This window comes from Seriola dumerili, unplaced genomic scaffold (assembly GCF_002260705.1).
Source record: "Seriola dumerili isolate Sdu_G_001 unplaced genomic scaffold, Sdu_1.0 BDQW01000102.1, whole genome shotgun sequence".
NCBI lineage: Eukaryota > Metazoa > Chordata > Actinopteri > Carangiformes > Carangidae > Seriola > Seriola dumerili.
The window spans coordinates 548,596-572,120 of record NW_019174357.1 but is presented as its reverse complement, the minus strand read 5'-3'; the positions used below and the strand labels follow the sequence as shown (position 1 = coordinate 572,120).

Sequence of the window (23,525 nt, the reverse complement as noted above, 5' to 3'; positions counted from 1 at the left end):
GCTGTTATACAAATAATAGCCTAAGAGTACTATTTAGATTATGATAACAACCTTTATGAAGTTTAGTCCATCATTCTTAGTCATGTCGTCTATCTAATCTTTAACTTTAACCTTACTTAAAATTCTTTCTGCTTGCGACATAAGAAAGAAAGAATGAAAAAAAAGTTTTATTCACCACTGTTGCGCTTACTGGATTAATTCGCCTTGGTATATTGTAGGCTACTTCAAGTTTTTCTGTTTGAGAACAAAGTTAAAATATGAAATACATTAGATTCCACATTGTCTAAAGCAAACCTAGAATGAAATCAGTTATTAGTTGTATTAGTTGTTAATAAGAACAAAAGTTAGAATTGGGTTTATCAATAGCTAAATTAATAAAGATAAATAATAATTAAAAAAAAAAACATCTGAAAAAATACAAGGTACAGTGTTAGTTAGTCACAGGGGTCTTTTCATTTGATCTGATACTTTGATTATGATAATACTAGATTTATAATAGACTATTTGTAGTCCTATTGATTATATTAACCTTTACTCTGAAAATATCTCCCAATTCTGATCAAAAACGTAACTTTTTAAAGTTGAATTGACAACTCGGGGGAACTAAAATGACATCATGGAAAAGGAGAAAAAAGTTTATTTTTTTTTAGTTGTGGGGGGAGTAGGCTATTTGGGAGGTGGCCATGTGCATGTACAGTACATACATGTATTTGTAAAAAAGAGAGAGAGAGAGAGAGAGAGAGAGAGAGAGAGAGAGAGCTGGGATAGATGGAGCAGCAGAGATGTGTTCAGGGATGGTTTATATAGCAGTGGGTGTGAGCACACGTCGTCGTCAGTTCATTCCCACTGTGGCGCTCTGCGCAGCTCAAGTTGAAGTCTGCTGCTCGTCTTCACCACGACACCTGAGGGAAAGCCAAGCTGCATTTTGAAAGATAAACAATGAGTTATTTAAACGCGTGAACTCCGGTAGTCGCGTTTTCCACACGGTTCAACCTGCATAAGCTTCGATATTACTGAACAGACACATTGTGCAGCGAAGGTAGTGCACGGCGCACACGGGCAGATCATGCACTGTCAAGCCGAGTTGAGGCTCTCCTCCCCCGGGCAGCTGAAGGCTGCCAGGCGGCGCTACAAGACTTTCATGATTGACGAGATTCTCTCCAAGGAGACTTGTGATTATTTTGAGAAACTTTCTCTTTATTCGGTGTGCCCTTCACTCATTGTTCGGCCGAAGCCTCTTCATTCATGTTCGGGTAAGAAGGCTGTTTTTTTTTCTTCAACTAATTAAAAAATACATGAATTAAAATTAGAAAACATAATTGAAAGGCCATTATTTGCACTTGCAGATTTGTGGGAATTTTTTACGCACGAACGTTGTGACACTTTTACGCATTAGGTCAGTTTTATTTTGATATATCTTTGTTTTAATTTGAAATGTGAATTTGAAATTTGGTTTGCAGTGCAAAATCTCAAAAACTAATATCAGTGAAATGTGTATTGGACGTTTGCACTTGTAAAGTTTGTGTGGTGCCATAAAGTTGTAAATGTAGTTGTATTAAAAAAAAAAATCACGATTCAGTGCTTACCACAGTGCAAATGAAAATAGTGATATTTGTACCGATTACAGTGCATAATCTGCTTAATTGGTCGTGTGGGTTTGCATTGTTATTTAATAATTTATTTCAAGGGATTAGTTTAAAATGAATCATAATTAATTCATGCTGACTCCTAATTGAAGGGGCTCCAGCGACTTCACCTTCCTCACACTGGTCTTTATAAATCACAGCAGCTTAAGAGTTTAGTGTTGAAAATCAGAGTCAGTGAACGTCAGTGATGCTTAAGAGCGTGATGATAAATGACTGAACTGATAAGTCTGTGTGTAGTTCCATATAAAAGTCAATTAAGTGGCAGTAGGACAGACAATAAAGATAAAGTCAAACCTCACTCTACTTGCCCCTGGTTACTAACCTGTAACCTTTGGTCTATTTGATATCATTTGCTTTGATTAATATGGTTGTTCTGCTAAATCAAAGATCTTTTCTAATGAGTTTTGCTGCTGCTGGACATTTGCAGATGGAAGGATTATGTCTTGTTATTGTTCTAATGTCACAAAAAACCCAGAACTGTGAACAAGAATGTCGATTAAACCTTGAAGTCTGAAGTACCACCATATAAAAACACTGATAAAAGATAAATAACGCCGCACATTGGTGTATCTTGATTAATGCTGGAGGAAATAGGACAGAAACTTAAAAACTACTTAGATCAACTGCCTATGCTGTAAAGCTGATTATGTTGATGTTAATAATTTCTGTCTAGATAGATAGATAGATAGATAGGGTTTAGATATGTCTTGTACATTTATCACCAAAATAGCAGACAAAGCTGAAATGGCAAAGCACATGTTATCTTGTCAAAAGAAAACCTCTTGACTGACACTTAATTGTAATTCCAGTTGAATCCAAACAACTCAGGGGCTACTGCACACTCTAGTAACCATTAGGATAATTGCTCTAAAGTCTGAAATAATAGCCACTGCAATTTGATGATGACAGCGGTGGGTGGATAAAAATAGGCGAAGCGATTCCCTCATCCCTCTGATATGGATTGGTGTATGCTAGAGGGCACTATGACTGGGCTTTGGCACCCCTCTGTTCGGATGGATAGAGTAACCCGCCTTGCATATCAGAACACTGTGCCCACCACTTATTTGTAGCAGCGGGGGTGTGAGACACAGTATATTCCCCAACATCAATGGCTTTTAGTGCTTGATATAGAAGCTGGCAGGCTTACAGGTCCTGGGCCAAAGAGTGGTGTCTGGCCCCTGCGTGGTCCCTTAACAATGAAAGTTGACTTACTTCTTCATTCTGCAAAAGAGGGGATGCTATAACCACGTACTACCAGCGGAGGCCGCTAAAAGATAGCGATGCCAATAATGTCTGAAGGAGTTGATCACAACTTAATTGTTGGTTTTATATTATTTATATGCCACTCAAACATACCAGCTTAATGATCTTCCTGCATTTTTCCATGTCAGATTTCTTTTAATCTCTCCCAGTCCATCACTCCATTTTTATTTGTCTGTTGAAATACATCATTTTGTACATTAAAAGTGGCTAATACTCATGGAGTTGATTCCTTGTCAGTTACAGCAGGATCAGAGACAATGAGCTCAAACTGGTGCTGAACAGTGAACGACGTAATGGCAGGTTACAATATTTCATTTGGAGTCGTGTCTCTCAGCAGGACCCAGGGAAGGGCTTTTAGTGGTGTTCTCTGGAAGGAGTAGAGAGATTAAGATCAACTGAGGTATAATCTCACTTGACAGCATGATGAAAAATAAAAACAAGAAAAAAAAGTAGGAGTGTGTGTGCAGCCTGAGGGCCGCTGCTTACTGGTTTTGTACTGGCTGAGGGCTTATAGAAGAAATCCAAGTGAGCAAAAAGGGTTTTCATCGGCATCTTAAAACCTAATCTTCTGCAGACAATAAAGTCTCCCATTAAGCATAAAGCCGTCTTGAAAAGGTTGATTACACCCGTGTCAACACACACAGGCAAGTACGCACACACACAAAGACAAAATCTGTACACATCTTCCATCTGCAGTTAAGAATAATGCTTGACATCCTGTCATCTCCTCATCATTTCCACACAACCACTGCCATCAGATGTTTCTGTTGTGACAAAGGATCAGTAATAAATCGGCTCTAAAAGCAGTTCATGCTACAGGCTGATTCCAGCTGCCACAGGAAGACCTGTGTGGATCAGGTTTCACATTAAATAGTTAACGCTTATGTTTAATGTAATGCCTTTTGCTAGGAGCACAGCTTCAGCTGGAGAGGTTTGTCACTGTGTCTGGGAAACTACTGACATTACATTCAACAAGATGCTCTTGATTTGTTAACAATAAACATTAAATTGCTCTTATCTGTCATGTCCTGAACGTGAATGCTTTTAATTACAGCAATGAGTCAGCACAGATAAAGAAGCTGCATGGCTTATTGCCCCTCCTACCATGACAAAAACAACAAAAATCTGTTTAATTGAGCATCTCTCAAGGTGTCACCAGGTAGTTTATATCAAAACCATGGCAAAAGTTCACATACTCTTGTCATAGCTGAACTATGAATCATCAGCTTCCCACTGAAAAAGAAAGAGTGTGAGAAGTGCAGATGTTATAACAGGGTGCAGGGAAAGCTCTATACCTTCCAGAAGTTGCTGCATTGATGCAGGTGTAAAAGTAAAATCTTTCTCCAAATAATCATTTAAAATATAAAAAATATGCTCTTTTTAAATAAGGATTAGGCCCTAATGACGATGTAATCAATAGAACAGATTGTTGGAATTAAAAGGAATGCTCAACAAAGAGCTCCTCTTGATCTATTCTTAGCAGGTATGTCTTCTGTAATGGTTACCAGAAGCACTTGTGCCAGTCCCTGCATTCCGACTGTGATTATCAAGAGTATCAGTGTGCTTTTGCATGGGCCTGAGTTGCGCTCTTGCAGTTACTCAAACAGTTTATTTGTAGACTACTGACAGGACACTGGCACTTGTCAACAACATGTCAGAGACACGGCTTCGCTGTCAGTGGAAAGTCACGACGAGGGCTGACATTTCCCTCTTTGCTCTCTCTCTTTTTCTTTCCGTCTCTCGCACTCGCTCTGAGGGACTGTCCGGAGACAACTTCAAGCTCTTTGTTGACAAGAGATTTCCTGACGGTCCTGAAGACGAACAGATTTTTTTTTTTCTCATTCAGAATGAGATGAGTGATACTTTCACTTCACTTTTGTACCATTGCATACATCATGATTCCATAAATGTTCATGCAAAATTCCTCCTATAAAGGAACACAAACATTAAAGCAGATGATTCATTGATATCAGAAAAGCTAACATTGATACAGATCAGATTTTACAGAGAGAAAAACTGAGAGCAATATTAATGGAAAGGTTTGAGAGCGCACAACCACAGAAAAGAGGTCTTCTTGTCTAGACCTGTTGCAACAGCGGCAATCTAATGCTGGAGGATTACTGATGACCTCAGCGCCTTACTATGATGTCATGATGAGCCCAAGGCAGTGTCTGGTGTGTGTGTGTGTGTGTGTGTGTATAGAGCAACTGTGCCTACTTGTGCAGCACTTAAACTCCTCATGCTTGACTTACATCGAATAGTGGGGTTTATGGTGTATCTGTGGACAGTTTACATGCAGGCCATGTATTAATGTGCTGTAAGGTTAGAAGAGTAGACGTGTTCCACCTTATTTTTGAGTCCTCCCTCTTTAATATCCAAATTTTATCAGTGACCTTAAGGGAAAAACTGTTACAGCTGCTGTAACTGACAGATAACTGCCAGGGAATAGCAAGAAAAAAAAAAGAAAAAAAAAATCAAAGTTAGGGTCTGACTTTGTCTCCTCTGGGCATTGGTGTATATGTGTGTGTCCATGCATACATGTTGTCTGTTACAGCCAATGAGGAGATTAAGGAGGCAGCTCCACCATAGACAGCCTGGAACACACACGCTTTGTGTGTTGGTGTGTGACAACCTGCTATTTTCTCTGCTCCATTGCAGCCTTTTATCTCGCTCTATATCTTCCTCCTCTGCTCCTATAATCCCCCTCCCGTGTCCCCTCTGCTGCACCTTATCAGCCCATGCATTACAGACTGTGCTGTTCTCAGTTTGCTTGTAAATTTTGGTTTAGGGATTGGTTTTATATTTGAAGCTGTAAGGATTTTTCTGGCAGGTATTTTATTCACTTTGGTTGACCCACCGCATCCTCTCGGCCAACCTTCTGGTCTCCTTTCCTCCCGCCTCGGCTCCAGACAAGTGTTACTTTTTATTGATTCTGGCGTCTTGCTGCTTCTGTCTGCACTGATAAAGAGTAAAAATGTGTGTGTATGCGCGTGTGTGTTTGTATACGACTGTGCACACGTGCAAGAGCGAGAGAGATTGTAAGAGAGGGAAAAAAAAAGTTTATTACTTGAACAGTCTTTGATTTAGTTTTCTGGATTTTATTACAGCTCAGTCTGCGTCTGAATGCGTCTGTGTTAGTGTGTGTGTGTTTGTGTGTGCTTGTACGTCATGCTGTCAGGTTCAGTGTGTGCTTGTGGTTTTGTGTTGGGAAGCCGGTTAGCATTTAACAACCTCTGAAAAATAATCATTCATTTGAAGAGTTCAGAGGAGCGGTGTAAAACACAGCCTGCGTCATCGAGATCACAGCCCTCTACATGGAGGAGGTCAGAAGCATAACACTTTTCACAGCAAACAGAGTGTAATTAAAAATAAACCTGTCGAAGCAATTACAGGCGGTGGAGAATGGTACAACCAAGGTGACAGAAGAGACAATGATTCAGTAGGATATCTAATCTTTCTCCTTTTTTTCCCCAGCACTGTACTTTAACGCATTTCTTTCTGTTTCTGTCATCTGACGCACTGTCTCTGCTCTTCCAGGCTCCTCGTCACTACGTGCCTATCCGCTCCTCTCAGTCATCACGCGGCAGCCTCCCAACCTGCCCCCCCACCTCCCTCAGCCGTCGTCTCCGGGCGGGGTCCCCTCGCACCTGTCCTTGCTCTCCCCGCAGCATCCACGAGGCTCGGAGCCTTCGCCCAGCCAGACGCCACTCAGCATCAGCAGTGAGTCGGAAACGGAGCGCAGCACGCCCCGCCTGAAGAAGCCGCGTCGCAGCCGCACCATCTTCACCGAGCTGCAGCTGATGGGCCTGGAGAAGAAGTTCCAGAAGCAGAAGTACCTGTCCACACCAGACAGGTCAGTATAGTTCAGACACTCACATCTTATTGGACAGATTCAGTTAGACTAGGTGGATTAGATTAGGTAGATTTGGGTTGCAACACACACACACACACACACACACACACACACACACACACACACACACACACACACACACACACATACATAAAAAGCATAAAAATAAATGGTAAACCTAACCTCATAGTTAGATTACCTAAAAGGATTTTGTGACCGAGTTACATCATAGAAAGCAAACCACTCATGTGTTAAAGCTAACTTACATCACAGTTATTAATTTCAAGCTGAAAGCTACCAGAGTCGTATAAGCGTCACTCAACTGTGACATTTTATAATCTGCATACCTGGCATTGAGTGAGAGAAAGTACAGTGCAAGCACTCGCACACATTCACAAAGCCACAAGCACAGTTATCAAGAGGTGGCAAACCTAACATCATAATTTTTGATTTATCCCGTGGGGAATGTCTCTGTAATGTGAATTTGTCTAAGCCAGGGCATTACCTCAGGGCATTCTAGTTGAGACAGGAGTAACGTTTTAACCCTGAGCTCTCGACCAGCAAAAAGCTCCAACAAAGAAAGACTGCCTTATTCAAGAAAAAAGGGACGGTGGCCAACACAAGCAAACAGGAACGCATTACATTGATTTACTGCCAATCATTTCACACATGTGCAGGTGTATATAAAGTACATTTAGCTTTCTACAATAAGATGAAGTAATCTACATATTAATATCTGTGTCTTAAGTTCCACTCTCTGGGTCATTTTTGGGACCTGACATGAGGTTAGACCATATTTTCCAGTTTTATTGTACGCCTCACTTTTACATTTGGCCTGCAGGCTACTTTTCCATTATAACCCAGAACAGTATTGAACCATAAATGTTGTAAAAAAAGCTTCACTTCACATGTGCAGTAGGAATTTCAAACTGCTTGTGAACCTTTGCATCAGGTAAAGACTGGCTGTATTTGTACACTCCACCCACGTTACTCAGTTATGTAGGCATGGAGAGTAAATCAGTGGTGATTAAAAACATAAATAACTGGCTTCATGTACAATATGTTCACGCACTTAGACATGCAAACAGCTCCACTTTCCTCACAGGCATCTCAAACATTGTATCCTCTTTGCAACGTATCTGCTTACCACATCTAATCTGAGAAGACATTAGCATATTTGGAATAAACCAGATTTATTTGTCATTCCATTTACATCTCGTCCGAAGGGAAAACTCCCACGATGCATTATTAAATATGGCTTGACTTGCCTGGAGCTTTTGGAGAGGCGCCATGCTTCATCTTAAAGCAGGAGCCCCGAGGCAGAGCACAACCCAGTGATCAAAACCAAACACCCGTGTGGATGGCTGTGCCAAAATACTGCGTCCTGTCAAAATATCTGATTCTGACACTGTGTTGAAAATTAATTAAATATCCTGCTCGTGGAAAAACATCAACAGAGAAAATCCCCTTTTAAAACCCCACATCAAAGGTGTGGCGTGCTCCCCACTTTGGTTTGTTATGATCCAAAGATAACTTCACTTTTCTCTTCCTTTTCTTGGCATGAAAACTCTGTGGTTTTGAATTAAGACTGAATGCGTGTGTGTGTGTGTGTGGTGGTGGGGGGGGGGGCAAAACCAAAACAATCCCTGATTAAGACTTTTTAATCACTTATGTCATAGACCAATAATGATTTTACGCAGGTTCCAATTATAATAATTAGTGATTTAATAATCCTCACTGTCATCATCATCATCATCATCATCATCCTCAGTTACACCCAAGATTCTCACCTTATGAAAGGTGTGAGAATGGAACAAAATGGCGGCCTTGCAGTAGCCCAGAGGGAGTAACTCAGATGCTGTTTCTATTAATATAAGTGTGTGGTTTTTCTCCATTCAGAACTAATAACCATAAATAAGTGGGGTGTTTTTTTCCTTCTACAATTACTTTTCCTTGCCTCCAGTCGTTGCCCTGCTATAGACTGGAGCACATATGATAGTGAAGTTTGATAGACAGTTTGATTGCCTGTATGTCTGGGTTTTTTTTTTTATTTTTTACGAACACACACACAGAAAACACACACACACACACACACACACACACACACACACACACACACACACACACACACTAACACACACAGCTCTTTCTATAAGGTATAAGGTTATGTAGAAGATCCCATGAATCTCAGGGATTTGTTGTTGCTCTGCTTTTTCGATTCCATTCCCTCCTTTTCTCTGTCTCGGCTTGCACTTTCACCATCAAATGAAACACAGTTCCTTTCATTGGGGGGTCGGTGGGGATGAGAAACCCTTCATCTAACTGGTTAAGACTTTGAGAAGAGCAGGGAGGAGGAAATCTCATTTAAAAAAAAAAAAAAAACCTGATAGTCGCTCCTTTCCTTTTTACAAATGGATGCCTTGCTCACTTTATCTGTCCCTTCCTGAGGTATCACATTTCGCACCAACCAATAGCCCTATTAGTCATGGATCAAGACATGTGGTGGATGCATTCAGAATTTTCTCCAAGAGCCCCAATCATCCAGCTACAAGTGCGGTGATTGGATTACTGACCTCGGTACAGATGTTTCAAACACTGTTTCCTTAGCTGCAGGTGTACAGTGTCAGACTCGAACTACCACCAAACCAACTTTGATGTGACATTCAAAGACGGAGTTAAGGGTCTAAGAGAAGTATTCTGTGCTTAAGGTTGCAGTGCCGGTAACATCTAGACACAAACCTGCATTACTGTATATACTCAGTGGAAAGTGGTAATTAGTGTCGAGGTTAAAGCGTGTGAATAATATTGTGTATGAAAAGTGTATGAGATGTCCATCTAATGTGAAGCTTGCTTTGTTTGTGTGATTCTGCAGGTTAGACCTGGCCCAGTCTCTAGGTCTCACGCAGCTTCAGGTGAAGACATGGTACCAAAACAGGCGTATGAAGTGGAAGAAAATGGTAAGTGATAGCACCACAGTAGACCCTTTTCTTACTCTTATCCTAAACCTCCTCTACTTTTTTGCCACGAGGTGCGTGATTTATGAGATTTCATCATTAGCATATTCAGCGCCCCTGAAACTGCCACATAAGGCAGCCTGTTCTGCTGTGTTGCAGACTTCATTCCCAAAAATGTTAACCAAAGAATAAAAAGACGAATTGTACCCCACAGTGCTACAAGTCCTGCTGTCAGAAATCAGCAGGCAAAAAGACATTTAGCAGAATCATTAGTGGTGTTAGAGGACACCAAATTATTGGAAAATATTAATAGTACAGCTGGCAACCGCATGTCATCGGTGTAGCGTTATGCTGTGACAGAAATATGGTTTTACATTTAGTTAGATGCTACATATGATCTTTCTAAAGCAATGCAGTCCATGACTAATACGAGAGGCGGTCAAGGGTCATGACAGTCATGGAGATATTACACGAGAGAATTAAAAAAAAGTTTAAAAAGAAGAAGCTTGAACAGGGGAAAGCATAAAGACTCTGACAGGCAGCTTGTCTGTACATGACTCCTACAGCAGGTCAGGGCCCCTCGTGACTTTCATCCATATGTCACAGAAAATTTAAAATACGACAAAATTGGTGAACGCCACAAAGTCTTTTAAATCACTCGTATGTGCCACCTAAGGATGAATCTGTTTGTATGAGTATAAAAAATCCTCTGAGCAGTCATTTCTTTATTTGTTTTTGTCACACTTAGGAAGACAGCTTTTTATTTCTTCTAAAAGTATGGATTTAATTTTACTGCTAACCAACTGTTGCATATAATGTTGGTTTGCTCTATAAAAGTGAGAGAAGCAAATGGAAGGTCGCGATAGGGTGAGGAAAGACAAAGTGTGGTGTGAGGTGTGACCGATGATGACGGCAGTGAGAGCAAACACTTTTGTAGAGGGGTCAACAGCTCAGAGAACAAAAAAAGGGCTGAAATCGTTAAAGATAAATGAGTGCACAAGGGGCAGCCAGCAGCAATATGTCTTTTCTTAATTACCATAATAGCAAGCATTGCCTTCGACTGCTGCTGCCATTTATCACCAGAGGAGTCCACTGAGATTGTCTACGTGTTGTCCTAGGTGCTCAAAGGAGGTCACGAGGCCCCGACTAAGCCCAAGGGTAGACCCAAGAAGAACTCCATTCCCACCACAGAGGAAATAGAGGCTGAAGAGCGAAGAATGAAGATGGAGGAGGAGGAGAGGATGAGGAGGGCGGCCGGGGAAGCGGCACTGGCTCATGGAGGAGAGGCGTCTCAGCTGGAGCCTCAAGATCTCAGTTCAGAAACTCACAATCCAGCCAGAGTGATGGAGGAATCTGAGCGAGAGCTGCCGCTCCTGCTGCAGTCAGAGACTCAAGCAGACAGCTAAGTGAGAACAAAGCAACCAAAGACTAATGACAACCTGAAAACAAATAGTGCCTCAGGATCACTGTATAAAAAAAGCCTGTGTGGTGTTTAGAGCCATTTGCTTTAGGGATTTGACTGGAAACATATCTGTGGTATCCAATCGTTACCTAACGTAAGCCTTTTATTTTGTATGTACTTGAAAATGTACCATACAAAGAGCTAACACGCATAGACACTGATTGCACTGGTAAAACTTTGGCCTTTAGTCCACAGTATAAGGAGTGTAAATCTGTCAGATCCAAACAGGTCAGTCAAGCCTTAATCACAACACAGTGACATGTGTCACAACATCTACTCATTGTGCTTTTCAACCGTGAAAGATCACAAACAGCACTGATCCTCAAACCTGCCTCATATGCATGTGCCAAAATATCAAACTTTGCCTTACTGTAGTGTCTCTATGTATTTATGTATCATAAGTCACTCCTCACTGCCAAAAACTATAATATTAAATGGCTACAGTGCCTTGTCGGTCTCAGAGGAAAGCTTTTAAAGTGTTGATAAAAATAACTATCAAATGCAAGTATATTTTTTACAGTGATTTTTGATTACAAGTGCTGTTTTCGGAGACAGAGTTGTAAAGTTTAGATTGGAGTTCTTCTGTACAGCTTTAAGGCACATGTGCAAATGTGTTCATTATTTGCTCAGTAATGCTTGCATTTTTTTTATCAACCTTAAAATCAATATTTCTGCCAAGCCATACACTGTATCATACTGTAGAAATATGTATAAAGTATAAAATATATGATCTTTCGGATATATATGTAAAACAGTATTTTTAACTGCTGTTTTAAATTGGATTAAAATAGTTTGTATGTATAATGTTACAGCCGTCCCTTATCTTTTTTCTTCCTTCTTTCATGAGAGTCAGGGCGACTCTGCTTTCTGCCACGAGTTCCACTAAGACTCTTAAGCTGTCACAGATTCTCAGAAGGAATAAATCACAGCCTGTGCCAGAGATGCTGAACATTTAAAATCTCAGATGTTTTCAGCTTGCAGGCTTTGCATGAGTACCCCAATCAGTATGTTAGACCTGCGTTAACATAACACTGTCTTCAACTGCCTGTCACTGACTTCTCTATAAACTTCAAACTCCTCTTTCTTTCCTTGCAAAGATTTGTAATATTAAAGAGTTTCACTTTTTGAATCATACAGATTTATTTTTATTTGTTATTGTTCCATATGAAAAGTGCAGTATTTTTCTGATGTAAATAATGCTCGTTTGGTAAGCTTGTTTGCTTGTTTTTTTTAGGTTTGTGTAAAATCATTTTTACCATATACAAGTGCGTGTTTATGTATTTAAATACACTTAATAAAATAGCTATCATTTAAGTTGTGTTTGGTTTTATTAAGGTGCAATTGCTTTGAATTTGTTTGATAAAATCCTGTTTTTACTGTGTTTCCTTATTCCTGGATTCAACCTTAAACTTCATATCTGACATGCATCACGCTGCTGCTGGTTTTGCATGCTTTGCATATGTAACCAGAAACTCAACAAACTATTTTTGCCTGTTTATTTTGGCGTGTCTCTAATGAAAGCAGTTCAACTACAAATTAAAGTTACGTACAGGATGTCTATTATATGACTCTCTGGATAATTCTCGGATGCACTGTCACGTCATGCTAAGTGTGTATAAATCAAACAGTTACAGTAGCTCTGGCAGGTTGAAGTTCAGGCGGATCCATTACTGAGGAAGCTTTTGAAGATGTATTAGTCGTAGTCAAAGTTCACCATAAATCACATTCAAGAGAACAAAGCATTTAAGCACCCCATGTTGTGACATTTATCATCTTTATCTGTACAGCAAACAAGACGGCCTGCAGTGCACCTAAGGGCTCCTCGTGACCCTGAGCGAGTGAGGAACAGTCTAAAGTGTATTTTTAGTACCTGATACCGGACATGGATGATTTCTAAAGCAAACAGCAGAGGTTAGCATTGAGTGATGTGTAGTGTGCTTTAACGCCTTGTGTAAACACACTCAGTATGCTACATATGTGTGTGCATTCAACAGCAGAAGCCCCGGCACTTCTTGGAAGTATGATTAAACATTTTACTTTGGTGTTTTGTTACTGAAGAAAGTCAAACTCACTCCCTCATTACAGTTTTTCTGCTGTACAGTGATCAGATATACTTTATATAGAACATTTCCTTGTCTCTTGTTTAGAATTTTTATAAAATATTTTTCAAAATCCAAAAGTTAATTTCTGATCATTTTTATTTTGTATTCCTGTTTCAGCCAAACTATCAGCATAATTATCATCTCAGCATAATTAGTGAGTGTGATTAATGTGAACATGAACAGATATGAGTAGGAGTTCGTTATAATTTACTTGTCAGGAATAAAACATCATAAGTTGATGATGATCATAAGTTTTCAACAGAATGTAAATAACAAAAAGAACAACTGTAAAAAAAAAAAAAACAATAGAAAATATTTTTTTAAATGATACTAATAAAAGCACTAGGTGTCGATACAGTAGGAACATTAATGAGTTTGTCAGTCAAACAGTACTCTTACAAACAATGCAATGCTTCCAGTGTTGTCATATTAGTCATTTTTTTAAACAATACTGAACAACTATCTCCAACTCCAACTTAAAGGGGACGAGGAACACAACTTGTATTATCAACTGCTGGCATGTACAGTAGTTATTTGTTTGGAACGTACTAAACTTTTATTGTTTAGACTTGGATGAGCCAGGCTTATGTAGCCTCACCTGCAGCTTTGCCACCTGGTTGAATTAAGACTGACTAATAACAGAATCCTTTGAAGCAGGTACGGCAGTGTATCTGCACCAATTGCAGGGAATGAGTGCAAACATTTTCCTATTAAATATCCCTGTGAAAAGAGAGGCTCTGGCTGGCAGGCAGGGAGGCAGGTCTGCAAGGAACCGCACTTTGCAAGTCTCCACAGGCTGGTGAGCTCCTCCGGGCTAATTGTTGTGTGGCAAGGTAAGGAAGACTTCCAGAAACAGCCCTGCGGTGAGACACTGGCGGCCTAATTGGAGAACCTGTTATTTTCTCACAGGTCCAAGTTCAGCTGTAGGTCAGAGGAGTGGAGTGGTGTCAATCCTAGCCAGCCCCTTTTACCCCCCACCCCCCACCCCCACCCACTAAGACATACATTGCGCACCCTCACCTGTCAGCTTAGCGTACGCTCAGGTAATTAGCAGGGGCTGATGTGAGAGGGGGAGTGGGCGTAGCTCACCGTGTCTCACCCTCATTTGTGTTATGACAGAGGAAGTTATCTCTAAATGTTGAGTGCAGGAGCAACAGCGGGGTTTACCTAAGTCAATAAAGGCGGATGCTTTCTGTGACATGCACAATGCTCCCCATTGTCCACCCTAACAGTGGAAGAGAGGCAGTCATCATTGGAATTGGCATTAGGATCACGTCCTCTCAGAGGTGCATGTGTAGGACATGTGGCTGACTGTATCTGCTGCTGTGATTCATCTGTTGAGCAAGTTGCATGCGGCTCAGATTAATACTCGTAAATCGCAAACATGGAAACAAGACAAATCATCACAAAGGCAGACTTGTTTGCAGAGTGGACACGAGCAGCCGATGAATACGAAAATTGGTTAGAAAATATAACACTGCCTTGAAACACAATCTGCATCTGCATCCAACACATGTCTTGATTTGAGTCTAATGTAGTAGCCTACTGGTTACAATTGTGACAGCCCTCTCCACCTGTGTACCTGCTGCTTCTTGTGTGTGGCTGCTTCCTTTGCAAGTACTAGAGGTGGGTGTCGCAAAGGGTTGTCAGTAGCTGGGCTCATCAGCAGATGTGGCACACCTGGGCCCTGTGTGCTGGTGCTTTTAAGACCGTGTTGGAGCTCAGCTCTGGTTCGCTCTCCTCCCTGAGGCACCCCTTTGGTTTGGTCTGCATTTGGTTTATGTCCTTTCTGTTGCTGCACCATACAACATTGCATTCACACGCTTCTTCACTCATGCACTCAGTTACACTGCTGATCTTACAGATTACACATGCCGTTGTTAGTTTAAATTCTTCTCCTAGATTTATTGTCTGTTTCTTTTTTTTTTAAATAAAACATTTGATAATTGGCTTGTCTGTGTGCATCTCCCTCTTTTGTCATGACCGTGCGGCCTGGTTTGTGACAAGTGGGGGCTTGTCCAGCCAAATTTGATATGTTTGTGGCCGTGGTTTGAAGTTTTAATTGCTGTACGGTTTGTGTGAAGGTACACAGGCTTTGGCTGAGATGTATGGTGATGGGTACATCTGGCACAACTTGTGCTTGGGAGATGCATTTTGGATAGGAAGTTTGTATATATATGTATATATATATGTGTAGACAGAGAGAGAAAGTGGTCAAGACTGTTAGTTCAAGCTAGCAGCATGTTTTGTCTCTGGAACCTACAACTTAAAACTGAACTTGATTAAACCTCATTAATTTGACCTTGATACCAGTGAGATGATGAAATATGATTCTAGGAAGGCTGCCTTGAGTGACTGATTCATGAGCATGAAACCATATCAACACTCAACAGATACTAGAATACTATGAGGTAGGATTTTACAACTCTGTAGAAGTTGTCCCATTCAAATAAATGAGGAGGCAACATGTTCATGTAGTGCTGTTGTCTGTCTGACCATGGCCTTAGACTGGAAGAGGGTCACATTTGTGTATTGAGCCGATTCTGCTCTTTTCCCTGGCAGTTCTGCTTCACTGTGAATCATTCATTCAGTGAAGAGCAAACTGCTGTGACACTGTGCTTAGCTTTCTTTGCATTTGATGAAAGTTTGCTTGATCGTTTCAATGCTTTTAACTTTGGGTCAAACTACATTAAAGAACAGTCGATCTGATACTAAAATAATCCATTTTTAACCCATAACCTCAAACATCAAGCAGCATCTATTGTCCACTAGAGGTCACTACCACAGATATAAAGAATCTCATTCCATTGACTTCCATTGATCTCAGATGTATCTCAGATGTATGGATGTCATAGAACATTTTCAGTCTTGTTTACTTACTTCAACAACTTACAATCAATGTCTAAGAGAGTTGTGTAACAACCCATCCACCACAATAATAATAGTAAAAAAAACTCCCAAGCGTTGCTTTCAATAAATGATTTATTATACATGTCAGAGCAAGGACAGTTTTGATCATGAATGAATGTTTTTTTTTTTTCTTACAAAAAGCATCTGCAGTATAAATTTACAACTGGGAAAGAAAGAAAAGAAGCATTCATGTGTTGCCAGGATCTTATGAATCAGGTTTTCTTTGAATCACTTCCGTCATTTACGCAATCATCCCTTAACACAGATGCTTTAGCACTAAGTGCCCAAATCATTTCTCAGTGCATCCCCTGTTGATGTACTGTGGGATGTTTCAGTCTAATTTATTTAGTGTGTTAATTACTGTGCTGCCCGCCTCCCTGTCTTCTCTCGATAGCTCATACTCTGGTCAGCATGTCTGGGAGACGACGACGCTGCCTCCCACCTCAAGGCTCTCAAGCTCATAAATCAACCAGTGAGCATGTGTGTATGTATATATGTGTGTGTGTGTGTGTGTGTGTGTGTGTGTGTGTGTGTGTGTGTGTGTGTGTGTGTGTGTGTGTGTGGTCCTCATTGCATGATTTTGCTGCAGGCATATTGAAGGGCTTGTTATGGAAGTCATGATCACCGGCTCAGGGGTGTATATCCGCCTGCTGAGGAGATGGGCAGTAATAGACCTGTCAGTTGTGTTTTACCCAGGAGCTACTGTGTGCTGCTATGTCCAAATCACTGCTGACTCTCCCAGAACCCCACAGACCTCCATGAAGATCTCTGTCACTAATGACTTCACCCCTACACTGGTAGCAGCCCATAAATATGTGGAATTTTAAAGAGCATACTGGTGTATTTACATGATTTAGCTCCTTAATTGCAGAGCATGAATATTTCACATTTTCCTAGTTATTTTCAATCACATGTCACACAGTTACATTATGCAGTAATCTATGCTTAAAGTTCCACTTACAAATGATTTGGAGCTTTCAACTCTCATGGTCTTCATTCAGGAAACTCAGCTTGCTCATGTTTCATCACTTTTTCTGTGGCAATGCAGTTTAAATGCAGATGGATTCTGTTAGTTCTATAACTATAATGTCGCATTGACAAAAATTGTAACAGATTTATGCTCATTGTGATCAATTACACAACTCAACCAAGTCTCAAAAGTATTTCTTTAAGTTTTTCACATCCTGCGGAGATGAAGTGAAGCAATTGGGTAATGGGAGATGGAATCACTATTGTAGCCTAAACATTTTTTTTTTCCTTTTTCCTTTTTTTTTTTTTTTGCATTTTTTTCAAAAGTTCACTGCAAATTAATTTTGCGAACGACACTTGAAACCATGGTAACTGTCCACAAAGATGGCGACAGCTGTAGACTCAAAATAAAAATAAAGGCTATGTAAAAATGTATGATAATGATGAGACTAACACATCAATCACTGACTAAAAATCTGACAAAAATCAAACAAGGAAAATTTGACTAAAACTAATTCACATTTTCATTAAAAGACTAAGAGTTTAAAATAAGTGCTTTTGATAACTGTACTGGGAATTTGTCTCAAACTTCTGTCATCATCTGAGCACTCGTACTTGCTCTGTTGTTGGACGTGCACGTTTTTCTGTTTTAAAAAACTGCACTATACCTGTGCTTCCAGAAAATATTTTATTTATGAAAAAAAGTGCAAACAAACAGCAGCAACTGGATAGAAAAATTCAAAATGAGACAAGGGCCATGTGGGTGGTGGGTACTGTCAGAGTTTCTCACTGTGATCATAACTCACTCTCAGGCACAGCTGACTACATGGGAGTCATCCATACAAAATCCAGCAAAGCCTGCTGTTCTCTTTCTTTTTTTTTTTTTCTTTTTTTTCCTTTTTGCTGTGACCTGGTCTGGCCTTTGAAAGATGTACTCGCATTTGCCATTTTAGACAGGGAATTTTATGGTGCTGTTTCTTGCTTTGCTTTACAGTAACAAATCAAACCTTTCAGAAGAATGGCTTACAGGCCAGAATGTTTACAGCTGGCAGCAAATCGAATGCTGACAAGACACTGTATATCTTCAAGAGTTTCGTTTCTCAAACTTTCCTGGTGAGGCAGAAAGTTGCATGTTGTAACAGCCCTATGCTCATTTAAACTTCTAGTGTTTAATATTTCATATGCTGGAGTTTTCTTTTCTACATAATCTAAAAAGCTTCATCACAAATATCTCTTAACCTTTCTTTGTCTGCTCCGTCCCATGCCTCCTTTTCACTCTGCCCTCCCTCTCTCTTCTACGGCTTTCACTCAGGGTTTTCCCTAATGGTAAAGAGCAGCCCCTAATGCAGTTAATTTAGGCTACATGAAAAACGGAGCTCAATAGGCTTGTAATCCACATTTTACACTGAGACTTGAGTTTATAAAGGAAGCCGCTTTAAAAGCCAAGGAAATGTCAAAGGGAGCTGGGGAAAAAGTGCAATAGTGGCGGCTGTGTAATGTGGGATCAAGTGAGTGGCAGAATGACTGAGCAATTACGTATTTGTTGAAAGCCCATTTCATAGGTCTGTGCCCAACTGAAATAAAATGAACTGAACCAAGGAAAAGCGTGTGTGTGTGTGTGTGTGTGTGTGTGTGTGTGTGCTCATACTGGGTTTCTTGCCTTCTCCCAGGGACTATCTTAGTTCTGTATTCTTTTTGTCAACTGATGTTTTCTCTTTCCTGAGAGAGCAAAGCAAACTTCCTCCTTGTCAAAATTTCTTTGAATAAGATTTCTTTTTTTGACACAAATCCGCACCAGGATGCTTTCCTGCGCTGACAGAGTCGACTTTCCTTTTCTCTGTGGGTGGACACCCTCTTTCCGCAGAGAAACGTGTGTGTGTGTGTGTGTATGAAAGGACTTAATGTCACTTAAACTGTGTTGTGTTAATGAGCTCAGGTGAGCGATCTAACCTTTCTTCAAATATTTCCACTTGGTAAAAAAAAAAAAACCCAAAAAAAACAACAGAGGATGGGTTTTGGTGATTGGCAAGCTGCGAGGAGCTTCTATTTTCTCAACATGTTTAGCTTCTTCTCTGTCAACTGCTCTGACAGCAGAGCATGTCAGTGATCCCGTGAAAGGGGGCTCTGCGCTGCTCTGCCTCGGCTGATGTCAGGGAGCAGCCAGGGGTCAGCCGTCAGCTCCAGAGGTGGAGTTAACAGAGTGAGGGGTGGAGCTGGTGAACTGGCATGCTTTTGCTATCAGTTACTGAATGCCCAAATGTGGTTTTATGAATGAAATAGAGATATGTTCTATCTTAACTTCATATGTTTTGATTATTAGTTATTTTCAATCAGGATAATTGTGCTTCTGTCACTGGAATCAGAAGTGCTGAAACAGCTGTGCTCGTGGCCAAGGCACATACAGGCTGCTACATGTGAGGCAGATGCATGCGTGACTCATCTGTGGCTTATTGAAAGGAAAATATCCTTGGTATTACTCATCATTGTCATAAATAACAAGTGCGAATTACAGATCATATAGAGGGGCTGACATGATTAGTTTTTGTAGGCAACTTTGGTAAAATTACTCACACTTAGGTGTTTGAATAAATCTCATAATAAGAGTAATCCAAAATTCTGTACAGTGTAGGCGCTGTGTCTGACAAGAGGCAAGTGAGGAGGAAAGGGCTGAAATAACAATAATAAAGTCATAATAATAATGTTCGCATACAATTTGTTTTACAAGGTGTAGTCTCAAATATAAATAAAAACCTGTTGCCTCAAAGGTTATTATTGATCAAATCTTAATGGCTGATGGCAAATTATACTTCAGTAATATGAGAGTGTGCACGTTTACACTGCACTTTCAGTCCTTTCCCTGTTGCGGACAAAAACGTCTTTATATGTGACACTTACGTGAGTCAGTTCCTCTTGACTTGCTGTCACGAGGCATCAGAAACCACAGCTCCATGAAGAGCGAGATCTGCCAGCCTGCCAAAGGTCCATCCCTCTCCACCTGTTGTGGCACTGGTTGCTATAAACATTTGAGTAATTTGAATTGAGTATGCAACACTGTAATGTTTCCTTCAAGATGTTATCTGCCTGCGTCTGGCACCGTGCCATGCACTCAGGGTGTAAGCGCAGGCCGAAACACATACACAATTAGTCACTCACACACACACACACACACACACACACACGCATTCATAAGTTAGAAAAATATAAGAGAAGGTGGAGGAAAGGAAAAATGAAGAGTAGGCGTGGAGCGAGGATGAGGAGGTGGTGTCTTTCGTCCCTGTCCCTGACAAGGTGAGCTCTCTTTGCCCCGAGGACTGACTGCACAAACAACATTGCTGGCTGATGAAGCAAAAGGAAAAGGCTCTGAGCCATCACTTAATATAGATAATTTCATAAGCACTTAAAGGTGATGAAACACGAGGGCATGGCAGATGGAGGAGAGATACGTTGGTGCGGTTTATGTCCTAGAATGTATGTGTGTGTGTGTTAACTGACAAAACGACAGACACACTTTATCACAGTGTCAGCATGTGCCAATAGGAAAGGCAAGGGAGAGAAATACACTCACTGACAATGCATAACATCCTGAGACAATGCTGCTATTATTATTATTTTTGCTAATGTTGGTCGAACCTCTCTGTCTTAACACCTTTTGACTGTTGCAGTTCTGTTCACTTTATCTTTTTTATTTTGACTTGATGTGAATTGCAGTTGTTTACTTTATTTTTTTTTTACCTTTGCTGTATTTTTTTTATGACCCTGTAGAGCACATTGAATTGCACTGGCGTATGAAGCAGCACGTTGCTTTTTTTTTTTTTTTTTTTGCAGATTTGTTTACAGATTGACTCAGCTGTGTTGTACTGACTTGTGGTACAATCCACTGTTCATTCAGTTTTTCCTCATCTTGCTTAATTCTTTTTATTCATTGTTTTGTTCTTTTTTTTCTTCCTGTAAGTCCACTTAATCCATCATTGAAGACTGGGGCCTATCCCAGCATGCACTGGAAACACCCTGGCCATTTAAACTGTATCATGCAGGTCCAAGACCGGTCATATAGTGGCGGTTTAGAGTCAGAGGAGCAGATGATTTCTGAGTAAATTTCATTTTCTCTGTTTATTAGTCGTCTGCCAACATGATTCAGGTTATTCTTGCTGCGCATCACTGCGCTGCTCCTGAAAATGAATTGTTATTAAAAAATACTTTAACGACTGCTGTTAAATCATATGTTAATTGGCAGGAAGATGGGCTTGCTAATGTCACAGACACGGCTTTGACATGTACAGTGTTACATAATAATTTCCCACTGTCTTTTGCCACTGTAGTTCTGTAGTAACAAAGCCATACTTATCACAATCACCGCAATACAAGAGCAGTGCTGTTTTTTATACTATTTCCATGTGGATCATCAGCTGCTGAGGATTAATTTCACATGTGACATGCAGCTATTGCCTCAGTCTTTTTAGAATGATATAATCTATGCAGCAATCTTTTTAATTATTTATTTATTTATATTTTATTCAAGACCCCTTTTATAGAGTTCTTTTTTTTCTTTTTTATTAAAAAAAAGAAGACAGGGCTTAGCAATCAGTCCTTTTTGTAGAGTGGCTACTGACTGCAGTATTAAAGTTGGTCAATACTGAATGCAATTGTTTTCTTCTTCATTAAAAAAGTTCATATTTTTGACTGACATTAGCTTAAACTTGTATTCCATGTATATACACAGGATTTTGTATTTCTAAGGCTCGAGCAACCACAACTTCAGATCATTTAAAATCCTATTTTGTGGAAAACAGCCAAAGCCCATCATGACTGATGAAGTAGAAACAGATCGATAATGTGAGAGTCTTTTAAATGTATATGATCCATTCTCATATTGTTCATATTGTGCGTGGCAAAAAAATAATCAGTTCTACAGAGATATTTTGGACGCTTTCCCTGCGGTGCAGTTATAATGGAGGTAAAATGTGGAAATTTTCAAAAGGTCAAATCTCAAGGCAACTTGTTTAGAGAAGATCAAAGCATTATCATTAACCCCTCGCATCTGTTAAAATGCATAATGGCAATCACTATAAATGCAGCCACAAAATGCATTAGGCAATGATGATGTTTTTCTTTCCTGTAGTGTGGGTGGTAATGATTCAATTTCCATGATAAATAGGGACGAGGTGCTTCCTGATTAGCGACCAAACTGGAAGAAATGAAGAAATGATGAAAATGGCCTTACTATTAGGTTTGGGAATGATGAAGCAAAAGGAACAGCCAGGCCGGCTGATCACCAAATGAAAGAACAAGAGAGAGAGAGAGAGAGAGAAAAAATGTCACTGCGCTATTTTTCTTCCACCAAAGGAACACGGTAACAGAGCCTCAGGGGGGATTTTCCTTGCAGTTGAGGGGCTTATTTGAATTGGATCTGCTGTTGATTGAAATGAATCGGCCCAATATCACAACTCCTTATAACTCGATCCTGGGGACAGATGGACGAGTCATCTGAGAGGACACTTTCTCTAATCCTCAGTCCTCTCATGTGCTGTGGCATTCTGAGATGTCGGAGAGGGAAGAAAGAGGATGGCAGAGACCGATGACCCTTCGGGCCCTCAAACGAATACACACACACACACACACACACACACAGACACACACACCCACACACACACACAAGTTTCTGTCCATGAGGCATCTGCGACTCTTCGCTCTGGGGCAAACTGATTTCATGGTGGGCAGAAGAATGAGATCAAAAACAACAGAAAGGTGTAGAGGAGAGTGTTTTTTTAGTTTTACTCCTCACCCAGCACTTGGAGCGGCAGGGTGCTGGTGTCAAAGGTTAGCTTGTCAGACCTAGTTATCTAAACATGGCTTTGACTCGTCTTCACCTTTGACAGGGTCAAATTTCACTGGGTCTCGAAGAAAACTCTTTTTTAGTTTCTGGATGTGATCAGAGTTTTAAGTGTTTGATGCAAAGCACAAACACCTATTCATATTATCATATTTATAATTATCAGAATGAATAATTTTCTAGTTAGGAATAGTTTTTCAAACTATCATGTCTGAGAAACAAAAACATCACACCTGGAGTCCCTCTTTAATATATTATTGGAGATAGTAGCACAAATGGTCCATTTTGTCTAATGGTGTTTTTCAGCCTCACAGCTTCTGCTTTCCTTCTCACCAACTCTCTCCTCAGCGACCACCCTCTGTTACTTGAACCCTTTCTCCTTCCACCTCCTGCTGTTAAAACACTCTTGTGCTGTCACCACGCTCTCTGGTAAGGTTATGAGATGAGGCACTGTTGCAATCGTCTGTTATGACTGCAGAGACACTCATACATCAGGGGCGCCCAGTCCATTGCAAAATTCAGTCAGCCATTATTTA

The 23,525-nt window shown here is 40.4% G+C and overlaps 1 protein-coding gene across 1 annotated transcript; it reads left to right on the top strand.

Annotated features, from left to right (window-relative positions):
* The first annotated feature begins 855 nt into the window (after nucleotides 1-855).
* On the top strand, nucleotides 856-12,422 carry barx2 (BARX homeobox 2). The gene is made up of 4 exons (XM_022746327.1): nucleotides 856-1,253; nucleotides 6,447-6,762; nucleotides 9,635-9,719; nucleotides 10,835-12,422. The coding sequence occupies exons 1-4, from the start codon at nucleotides 1,067-1,069 to the stop codon at nucleotides 11,120-11,122; spliced, it is 876 nt and encodes a 291-aa protein (XP_022602048.1). The 5' UTR covers nucleotides 856-1,066; the 3' UTR covers nucleotides 11,123-12,422.
* Nucleotides 12,423-23,525: the final 11,103 nt, after the last annotated feature.

Bases quoted from the DNA above. Each gene is read 5' to 3' on its own strand.
- barx2 (XM_022746327.1), top strand. From the start codon at position 1,067: ATGCACTGTCAAGCCGAGTTGAGGCTCTCCTCCCCCGGGCAGCTGAAG. The intron at 1,254-6,446 runs GTAAGAAGGCTG...CTGCTCTTCCAG, and splicing joins GCCTCTTCATTCATGTTCGG to GCTCCTCGTCACTACGTGCC. The intron at 9,720-10,834 runs GTAAGTGATAGC...GTGTTGTCCTAG, and splicing joins GTATGAAGTGGAAGAAAATG to GTGCTCAAAGGAGGTCACGA.